General features: G+C 35.1%; 1 protein-coding gene across 1 annotated transcript; it reads left to right on the plus strand.

The window, feature by feature from the left end:
* The first annotated feature begins 1111 nt into the window (after positions 1-1111).
* On the plus strand, positions 1112-3817 carry LOC144439925 (cytochrome P450 2J6-like). Its single transcript, XM_078129157.1, has 3 exons — positions 1112-1457; positions 3155-3297; positions 3704-3817. Exons 1-3 carry the CDS (start codon positions 1112-1114, stop codon positions 3815-3817), a joined length of 603 nt encoding a protein of 200 aa, XP_077985283.1.
* The last annotated feature ends 8448 nt before the right edge of the window (positions 3818-12265 follow it).

Consider the following 12265-nt stretch of genomic DNA (forward strand, 5'->3'; position numbering starts at 1 on the left):
GGAATTAGACGTGATGTCATATACAGTCAAGTGGACATGCAAGGATGGGTTTTATAGAACAAAATTTTTACTATGTCATTTTTCTAGAAACATTGGGTTAATATGAATCATAAACATGTCAACGCCCTTATAATAGTCACTGTATAGTTATACACTCTGGGTTTGACAAAAGTACGCCCTTCTCCAGTGAAATTCAAACACATGACCTCCAGACATGAATTCTAACCACTACGCCACGGGAGTCGGTTAACTATATCCTACAAGTTAAACCTACGGGGAATTGATCGAAGTCGTAGTGTGGTTGGTAGTTCTATGGTTCGAGTGTCCCTGGATATTTAAGTCACGTGTTACATAAACGACAACCTAATTAGGTCATCTAATGCCACAATCTACATACTGGAAGATAACAAGATTCGTATGTTGCAATGTAAGTATGGTGCAATGTATAAAATCAAATTAATTTTGGGACCGCATCCAAAAATCAGCGCCCCCACCACCACTACTTATAGATACATTACACATTTCATTGTCATGTACAATATATAATTATTGATATTTTAACAATTTTGAGGGAATATATTGGGTTTTTTTTGTCTAATCGAAAACCCTACTTGCAGGTAGTGTAGGTTAAAATTCCGAGTATGACAGCGCAGAATGTTTTATTTAATATGTAATTTAATTATGCTGTGCACATTGTATACATGTGATTGCATAATTAACTATGGCGAATACACAATGATTATTTGGGAGAATTTGGCCATGGCAGGTTAATTTCCATAATTTATCACATTCACCGATCAGAAGGTATTTGACTTACTCTTGGCAAAATTGCATAATAATGAATATATTTGCATAAATCTGATTACTTATTCCGCATGCTCACGTTAAATGTAAAGAGGGTGATCCGACGTGAAACAAATATAAGATAATGCATAATTTATCACCAAAGTTATTGAAGTGTCTACGTTACAAACTCACTATAGTGGTCTCCGTACATCTGTTATTTATTCGGCAAAGTAATTAATATTGTGACTGTTATTACAGTGTCTAAGAGTCAAATATACTTTACTTGTAGATCAGTACAAGAGTGAACTAGGCAGACCAAATCATCATGCTAGATATAGGATTCTTTTCTGCACCCTTTCTCTTTCTACTGGCTGCATTGATAATAATATGCGTCAGATACTACACGCCACCATGCAAGAACTTTCCTCCAGGACCATGGGGTTTTCCTATCATTGGTAGCATTGGCTATCATGTTGGACATTCAGCTCATAAGGATATGACTACCCTGGCTAAGAAATATAGCAATGTGTACAGTATTAAGCTTGGAAATAGTGTACTTGTTATCCTAAATGGTATTTCTGCAATCAAGGAGGCTATGATAAAGAGTGGGGATGACTTTGCTGATCGTCCAACGCGTTGGTCCATTGAACAATTTAATCCAAAGCATGAAGGTAAGCTTAAATTCTTAACCAGATTTGAACTGAATGCCTTCCGTAAGGAATTTCATGATTTATGCAAGAAATTTAGCTCGATATCTGTGATTCGTCAAGTCCCAATGAAAGTTAGTTGTCGAAAATGTTGTTGAAATGCCCGCCATGCCTCCTATTCTCAGCACAGGAAAGCTTGCCATCCTCGACTTTACTCAGCTTTCGTGACCCCCTACATACCCAGGATATGGCATGTGCGTGTTGAACTTCCTTCTGTCCCACCACGAGTTTACACACACAAATTGTCAAGATTTTGTTGAGTGGCACCCCCTCACTGTACACTAATTACATAGAGGTCAATGAATAGGTCTCCATTATTGATACATTGTCGCGAAATTTTCTTCGTAGGCTATATTTTGACCACACACATGATTTGGGTATAAATTATAGATTATTACACTTGATAAATATGTGAGAGTGTATTTATATCCTGAGATACAGAGCTAGATAAATGATTATGTACAAGCCTTGCAACAAACAGCGGTAGTTTGTTATCGAGAGAAATCAGAAAAGAACACGTTAAAAAGGAGACGGTTCGAGGTCAGTTTACTTCCTAAATTTCTAATCGAAAATCTAAAAAGACACGATTTCTCTTTATTCATCTGCGGATTAGTGTGTGAAATTTGAAAATGATAAGTCCATATTTGACGAAATTGAAATGATGATAAATATTTCACCTGTTTGTGAACTCCGCGCTCATTGTAAACTTATTTTAAGGCCAAGAAAAAAGATGTTTTCTGGGGAGTTTGAATCACTTAAATACCTTGCCTCGGTCTTCTTTTTTCTTGTGTTTTTCCAGCTAATGCAAAGTGCAGATCAAAGGGAAACACAAAATAAGGTTGGCACGTAAGAAACCCCTGAAAACAGAGTCTTTCTCAGTGTAGAGCTATAAAGTTGGTGTCAGATTCAGATTCAGGTAGCGTCATATTGAGCATCAGATAGCTAGCCTCAGATCCAAATACACCCGACGGCAGTGAAGCAGAATCCTTCCCTGTAGACTCAACAGTATTATTTCAGGTTTGAGTCCGTCGGGTGTCTTCGGATCTGAGGCCATCTGACGCTCAATATAACGTTCATAACGCTACCTGAATCTGAATCTGAATCTGATGCCAACTTTATAAATCGATTAATTACTCAAATTGGTCATTAATATTCATTATATTAATACCAAAACCTAAACAGTTCTTGCCATTACTCTACGGAAGATGTCTATGAAATTTCATTTGAATTGTTGCAGCCGTTTTTTTCGGAAATCGTGACACACACACACACACACACACGCACAGACACACACGCACACACACACACACACACAGACTTCATCGCTATATTAAAACCTTCCTTATGGAAGGTAAAAATGAGAGATTTAAGAATTATTCAAAATTATGAGTACTCACATATCATTGATATCATGTGTTGTGATTTAAGTATGTGTCATTACTTTTACGAAAACTGTCATACTATACATATATTTGGTATTCTTGTGCAGTACCCTCTTCTTTATGCTAATTTATTCCCTTTCAATGTCACTATGACTACCATTAACAAACTAAAAACACAATTTTATTCGTAGTTTTGTTTACAATGATGATGCATTCAATATTGTTCTTATAATAATACGTTTAAAGGTACCTAAGGAAGATTTTTGTTTTTCAATTCAGGTATTATAAATGGATATCTGACTGATGGCTATTTACACTGGCGACGAGTTTTACATACAATCCTCAGGCGATTTGGTTTCGGACAATCTAGTATGGAAACTATAATAACAAAAGAAGTAGATATGCTGGTATGGGAGCTAAGGGTAAGTATAAGTGATCATTACTTAAATCCTTCCACTGAGCCATACATACACACATACATACATACATACATACATACATACATACATACATACATACATATTTACAAACTTGGTACTAATATAATTGCGCTACCGTCTTTTCAGGAATTGGAGGGAAACCCTTGTTGTCTTGGTAACCTTCTCCACGTTAGTGTCGCAAATGTTATTGGTAGCATTGCATTCGGAAGACGTTTTGAATATGATGATGTACAATTCCAAAGCCTTGTCCATTCCTTTTCAAGATGGGTTGAACTAAGTTTGAAAATAGCAGATGCAAATTTCTTTCCTCTGTTGAGACTGTTTAAGGGAAAAGTTATAAAGGAACATAATTATCACTTTGAAAAAGTCCAGTCGTTTTGTAAAACAGAGATCGCAGAACACAAGGCTACCCTGGAGCCAAGCAATACCAGAGACTTCATCGATGCATATCTGGTTGAGGCACAAACTCAAGACAACGAAAGATTCTCAGAAAGTGAGCTGAAACAGGCCCTAAGTGAATTGTTTATTGCTGGAACAGAAACTACAGCGACGACTCTGAGATGGGCATTACTGTTTATGATACTCTACCCTGATATACAAGAACAGGTTTTCAGAGAAATTAATCAGGTAAGGTATTGTCATAAGCAATTGCATGAGCAATGAACTTTGTGTAATTAGTGTAATTTTCACACATTAATGTAATGTAATGTAATGTAATGTCATGTAATGTCATGTAATGTGATGTAATAAATATCATAGCACAACGGTAACACTATGTTTCATCATGTTGATGTGTACAGGTAGTTGGAGAAAGTCGTCGTCCAATATCGAATGATGAAATCAATCTTCCATTCACCAAAGCAGTATTGCTGGAAATTCAACGGGTTGGTTCTGTGTCACCCCTTGGGATATCACATGCAGCTTTGAAGGATGCCACAATTCAGAATTACACTATACCGAAGGGAACTATTATTGTGACTAACTTATGGTGAGTACCCAACTAATGAACTACTTAAACAATGTATCAGGTAGTTACCTCTTATAGAAGTATACTTGTTATTTGTTTGTGCTAGGGATATATTCGTCACGTTATTGTCTTGGTGTACTGGCTACTTCATGAAAAAACCACTTCTTGTGAAAAACAAATATAGAGCCAGAAATTCACAGTCAGATTACATGATATGTCTGTAACAGGTCCTGTATAGACCCTGTGACATGATATATAGCATACCTACATCCATCCATCCATCCATCCATACACACACACACACACACACACACAAAAAAAAAAACAACACACACACATACATACATACATACATACATACATACATACATACATACATACATACATACATACATACATACATACATACATACAAATAAATGCACAGACGAATAGACAGGTAGGCAGACAGCCAGCCAGCCCGCCAGACAGACAGACAAACAAACAGACAGACAGACAGACAGACAGACAGACAGATAGACAGACAGACAGACAGACAGACAGACAGTCAGACAGACAGACAGACAGACAGACAGTCAGATAAAGCTGTATCTTTACTTTCCCTTGCGTAGCATAATACAGGTGATATAGATGATTGTGAGATATTTTTACAGTATCATATAAATGTCTGTCACTCTTACACGTAAAACATATATAATAAAGTAGATTACTTCTAAACACTGCCCTCAAACTTTAGTGGTTTTACTTTTGTAAGGAAGCCGTGACCACAACAAAACTATTATCTGCACATATTGACACTCAGGTCGCTAATTAATTCATTACCGCAACTGACGATATTGTAAGTCATATCATTGGATTTATTCACAGGTCAGTGCATCATGACCCTGCGGCTTGGCCAGAACCTGACAAGTTTGATCCTTACAGATTTTATGATGACGAAAATAATTCTGTGAAGAAACATGAAAGCTTTCTCCCTTTTGGTGCTGGTAGGTTACATTGATCTCAAATTCGTATTGATTCATATGTCGCCAGTAGTTTGATAAGGAATTTTATATATAGCCACATAATGGTACCTGTACTGTATACATTGTGACCTTGTTTATTGGAACCTTAAGCTTCAAAGTGACTTAGTCATTTCTGTCTTCTCTAAGAATATTATCTTAACATAGATTTATTATAATATCTACTTTAAAAATGATCTATTAAAAAACTAAGAAAATGTTTGATATTATAACACGATTTTATACAATCATCAGTGATTGGTTTAGATTGTATCACGTTTTATAGACCATTGACCCATAGTGACCTCAAGTTGCATATTCCCTAGGGCACTGTTACGGTTACACTGCAGTTCTAAAGGTGATTCACTTTGCTGTAGAAGGAATACGTGCCTGGGAATGTAATGTGTTATAATAAAACACTTATTGCTTGACCTTATTCAGGCACTAGTAAATGTCATATTACCCCTGATATAATTATTTATATTACCTTTCAGCCACGGCATATAGTTGCTGCATAACAGTCCTTGGGGTAATAGGTGTCTACTAGTGCCCTCATAGCCAGGCAATAAATGTTTAATGGACAGTTACTTCAATTTACTTATGCAACTAAATTTTTCATAGAAAGACAAACATGGCAATACCTAACTACTTATTGAATGTGTTTTATGCAATTACTCTTTTGGGAAATCATTTACCTGAATCAAATTTAATTGAAATAATTTGCTTCATTTAACCATGTTTATTTCCCATCTTGCTCTCGCTCACAGGTCGTAGGATGTGTATGGGTGAAAAACTGGCAAAACAAGAACTATTCCTCTATTTCACATCCATGATACACCAATTCAAATTTGAATTACCAACTGGTGTCAAAAGACCAGATACTGAGGGCACTTTAGGACTCACTCTTGTACCCAAACCTTATGATCTTGTCATTAATCCAAGGAACTTTTGAAGACATACGGGTTACTATGAGATACAGCAAATGAAACCGAGCTTCCAGCTAACTAGGATAGACATAAGCTTAAATAATTGTTGTGATATGTTAATATAACTGAGATATTGAATGGACCATCCATTGATAAAGTGTGGCTTACTATTATGAAATATTACTTTTCACCCAAAATATAAACCTCCTGTTTTTGGCATACAGCTGTAAACATCACAACATTATAAATGTATAAATTATAAACCACTAATACAAACGTTATACTAATTATTAAAATCACCTTTCACATTTTCATTTGTAGAATTGTTACGGCAGTAACAATGATCCTCATCTGGCCAACGTACCACAAAAATAATTATTTAGTTTAGTAATGGTATTGGTTTTAAAGTGGCCATATGGATGAGGATTGGGTATTTATTTTGGATTTTTTAATTTATAAGATAATTTTCTCATGGTTTCCTTCTTCACAATTTAATGTGAAACAAAAAAAAATAGTCTGTGTTTGTAACTCAATATTTTCCAAAATGACAGAAATTGCATAAAATGTTTGCTACTCTACTTACAATAACAAACATTTTACACTTTTATTAATCTTTTGCAATGTCTTGAGTTACACGATCACAGACATGGGCTGTGTCGTTTCACATTGAAGTACGATACCATGTCAAAATTGTTTTGTAAATTTTAAATTCAAAATAAATATTCAATCCTTATTTATATAGCTACTTTTAAAAATAATTAATAATCTATGTATATAATTCCTAATTCAATACAAGTATTAATACTAGTCTAACCAAAGATGTAACTTAAATAATAGAAAAATATTGTCATCATAGAATACGTGAAAAATAATCGCGACTAAGATTCATATTGTCTTGTGTCAAAATTGAAATTGCCAAACTGAAAAAGGAAGAAAAGATAATTGTAAATTGTACTGACGTTTTGACAACAATATTTTGTATTTGTTTATATTCATAATAACCAGCTTTGTTTGGAAATTCAAGTACAATTTTCTGTTTGCCCTTTCGTTATTTTAGGAGGTAAGTTAGGTTGGGACTTACTACCAGAGTTATAACGTGTAGCATTTGCATATTTTGGCAACTATGGATTCATTTAATATTACTGTTTAATAGTCAAAGTAATAATACGATAAAAAATATGTATGTATTTCACCCAATAAGTTTCAATACATTATATATGCTTACTACCAAGACTCATCGAGACAGTTAGTGCTCTTTTAGTATTATTTGATGCATAAATGTATACCTGTATACATGTTTGTGTGCGTGTGTTTGTGTGTGTGTGTGCTTGCGTTCGCACGTGCATGCGAGTGTGTATGTATGCGTACGAATGCATCTCGCACCCACATACATACATACATGCATACATACATACATACATACATACATACATACATACATACATACATACATACATGCATGCACGCACGCACATAGACAGGCAGGCAGGCAGGCATCCTTCCATCCATCCATCCATCCATCAATACATACATACATACATACATACATACATACATACATACATACGTGTTTACTTGTGCACGATCACGTTCACGTTCACGCCAGTGGTCACCATTATGCACAGAGGGGTCTGTAGACAAATATATCGATTGTGTTGTCGTCGAAGTTAAAACTCTTGTTATACCTTGTATGTCAAAAAAGTGACCGAAAGTTGTTTTATCCAACTATTGCGTGTTGTGTTCTTTCAAAAATAGCCATCAAGTCCCTATTATTAGGGGAGAACCATTTGATTTCTGGGGGGGGGGGGGGAGATGGAGGATTTTGAGAAAAAACATTTGTTTCCAGGTGAACCAGAAAAAGAATTTTGATCCTGTAATGGCTTGAGAAAAAAAAAACATTGTCATAACAGACAGAAGTGAAAAAAAAATTTGTCACAATGCACCAGAAATGAGCAAGTTTGGAAACCTTATTCTCATGTATTCTTTGGCGGTGCAAATGTTTTTAATACAAGTATAAAGTCCTGTTTTTTTCCAGCACTTATCATTAAAGCATGCACTATATAGCTCTGCTTTAAACCCAAGTGCACACAAAGTTTTTCTTTCCTTTTCTGACCCAAGAAAATATATTTCAGGATTTTTGTTGCAATATCTCAATGACACAGTCAATATCTGAAGGTGACTATTTGGCTTCTGTAAATTAAGACAATTTAAAAAACAAGACAGGAGTCAATAAACGTATTAAAATCAATATATTTTTCTTTCAATATAAATCTCTTATACAGATGTACAAATAAATCTTTCTCAAGTTGACAATGAAAATTGAGGAACAACAAATATAACGAAATACAAAAAATAATATCTTCCCTGAGAACTTAGAGGAATTGGTTGATTCAAAGAAAAGCAGGTTAAGTACTGATCAGAGTTGATTTTGGAACTGTTCAATAATTTAAAGTTGTAATTTTACCAGTCATCTTTTGTACATACAAATTTAAGTAGCAGAAGTATGGTTGGTAGGCAGACGTCTTTCATACTAACTGCTAGTTCTTCTACTTGCACAGAACAAGTTATTTAGAGGTACAGTTGTGAACCATTGTGACGTGGTATAGGTATGAACAACGCATTACAAACTTAATGACTAATTAAAAATAAATTGCACTGTTACTCCATTTGAAAATTGAAATTGATGCAGGACTGACTCTGACTGGAAAAAAAATTTGCTCCCATACCTACTTCCTCCATACCCCCCCCCCCCAGAAATCAAATTTTCTCCCCTTAACTTTGCAAATAGCTACACACAATGATTTCAAAAAAATATTCTTTGTGTGAAGACATATTCATTAAAGTATTGAAAGAACGCCGCAAATATTTCAAAACAGACCTGCTCGCTTACGACTGCAGACGCTTCTCAAATAAATCCAAAGTGAGGTACATGTAAATAATATGCAAATTACGTAGCTCAAACTCGTTGTGGACATCAATGTACGAGTAAGGACCACCAGTAACAGCCGACATTCATCTTTCATTAGCTGTGGTTCACTTAATAGTTTTAGTCTTCACATCGTTATACATGAGAGGTATGTGTACACCCTGAGTTTTACTTAGTTTTATTTCCAGAATAGTATCGACGCAGCGTTTTAATCCGAACAAGACTACACTACATGAACGTCATTACGTCAATATCCCAATACAAACAACAAGGCATCCGATAGTCTGTGCACATCTCAGTAGTACGCGACCTTGAACTGAAAAGTTGACAGAGATGGGTCATGAGTTATAGTATATACACAAATGTTTTGTTAGAATGAGACACTCGGGAGTCCTTGAAGGTCACGGTAGGTCACGGTCATAGTATAGGATGCCTCCCTAAAATTTAAAAAGACTTGCTTCGAGATTTGTGACAATATCAATGTTGTACACAAGCTGTAATACCAATATAAACGTACGACTCAATTGACTACCGGGTCATACAAGGTTCAGTAGACACCAACAATGGCGCTGAATATCTATACAGCTAACAATTTGATCAAATGATTTTTGCAGAGTCTGTGTTTCACTGAAAGGGACAGAGCTCGACTATTAAGCCTACTCCAACCATACATTCGACATGGGACCGTACCAAGAACTTTGGTTATTTTAAAATTGACTTTAGAGTCTATCCACGTACCTGGTTTTACAATACCAAACGTGTAGGAGTTTTGATTCTCTCCGTATCTGCCGCGGTTGTTTCGCCCGCTGAAGAACTGTAACCGAACGTACAAACAAACAAACAAACAAACAAACAAACAAACAAACAAACAAACAAACAAAATTACAATAAATCACTTTACAATTTTTCACTAATACAAGAGCGTTGACATTTTTCGTAATTATAAATCACGGCACCTGAAACTTATAAAAAAAAGTTGAAAGACGTTCTATAGCTATGATGTAGTTTCAAAAATATCTGAATTCACATTTTATATTGAGATGATTATTAGCTTAGTTTTGATACGCATTGAATACAGGCTTATATACAAATTTTGATTATGATCGGTATATGTTTTGTAACTGTTGATGAATTGTAAGCTATATATCTTCAGTTTATAGATAATTTCCATAAAAAACAGTCACCAGACGTACAGATGAAACCTGTGTCCAAAGTACACGAGATACGAATCTACGTATTCCGCATGCTCACGTTAAATGCAAAGAGGGTGATCCGACGTCAAACAAATATAACATAATGCATAATTTATCATATTCACCGATCAGCGGGTATTTGACTTACTCTTGGTAAGATTGTCATGGAACGTGGGGAAATATATTGGTGTATGTTTTGCATCAATAATGAATATATTTGCATAAATCTAACTACTGATGTACATTTATTTGTAACTACATAATTTATTAGGGTACATATTAAATTAGAAATTTAACGTATGCGATGCATGTATTCATATTTAGTACACAATCATGTGGTTTTTAGATTTGACTGTTGGATTTGCCCTTGGCTGACTAATTTTTGTAATTTGCTGGACAAAACTTGGCAGAGTCGTTGGTGTTGTGGCCAATGTTATTGAAGTGTCTAACTACGTTACAAACTCACTATAGTGGTCTCAGCCTCCCTACATTCTCTCTAGTTGGACATCTCTCATTTATTCGGCAAAGTAATTAATATTGTGACTGTTATTGCAGTGTCTAAGAGCCAAATATACTTTACTTGTAGATCAGTACAAGAGTGGACTAGGCAGACCAAATCATCATGCTAGGTATAGGATACTTTTCAGCACCTTTTCTCTTTCTACTGGCTGCATTGATAATAATATGCGTCAGATACTACACACAACCATGCAAGAACTTTCCTCCAGGACCATGGGGTTTACCTATCATTGGTAGCATTGGCTATCATGTTGGACGTTCGGCTCATAAGGATATGACTACCCTGGCTAAGAAATATGGCAATGTGTACAGTATTAAGCTTGGAAATAGTGTACTTGTCATCCTAAATGGTATCTCTGCAATCAAGGAGGCTATGATAAAGAGTGGGGATGACTTTGCTGATAGACCAACTCGTTGGTCCATTGAACAATTCAATCCAAAGCATGAAGGTAAGCTTAAATTCTTAAAAATGAGAGATTTAAAATGATAAGAAATTATGAGTACTCTCACATAATTGATATCAGTTGTTGTGTCATCAATTTTACGAAAACTGTCATACTAACATATATTTGGTATTCCTGTGCAGTACCCACTTTTTTAATGTTTATTTACTACCTTTCAGTGTCACTATGACTACCATTAACAAACCAATATAAACACAATTTGATTCGTAGTTTTGTTTACAATGATGATGCATTCAATATTGTTCTTATAATAATACGTTTAAAGATTTCTAAGGAAAAAGTGTTGGTTTTTGTTCACTTCAGGTATTATAAATGGATATCTGACTGATGGCTTTTTGCACTGGCGACGAGTTTTACATACTATTCTTAGGGGATTTGGTTTCGGACAATCTAGTATGGAAACTATGATAACAAAAGAAGTAGATATGCTGGTAGGGGAGCTATGGGTAAGTATCTGTAAATATTACATAAAACCCTCCACTGATTCACGTATACATACATACATACATACATACATACATACATACATACATACATACATACACACACACACACACACACATACACACACACACACATACATACATACATACATACATACATACATACATACATACATACATACGTACGTACATACATACGTACATACGTACATACGTACGTACGTACATACATACATACATACATACATACATACATACATACATACATACATACATACATACATACATACATGCATGCATGCATGCATGCATGCATGCATACATACATACATACATACATACATACATACATACATACATACACACCACCATATTTACAAACTTGGTACTAATATAATTGTTACAATGTCTTTTCAGAAATTGGAGGGAAACCCTTCTTGTCTTGGTAACCTTCTCCACGTTAGTGTCGCAAATGTTATTGGTAGCATTGCATTCGGAAGACGTTTTGAAT

The sequence above is a fragment of the Glandiceps talaboti genome, chromosome 9 (genome assembly GCF_964340395.1).
Source record: "Glandiceps talaboti chromosome 9, keGlaTala1.1, whole genome shotgun sequence".
In the NCBI taxonomy this organism is placed as follows: domain Eukaryota; kingdom Metazoa; phylum Hemichordata; class Enteropneusta; family Spengelidae; genus Glandiceps; species Glandiceps talaboti.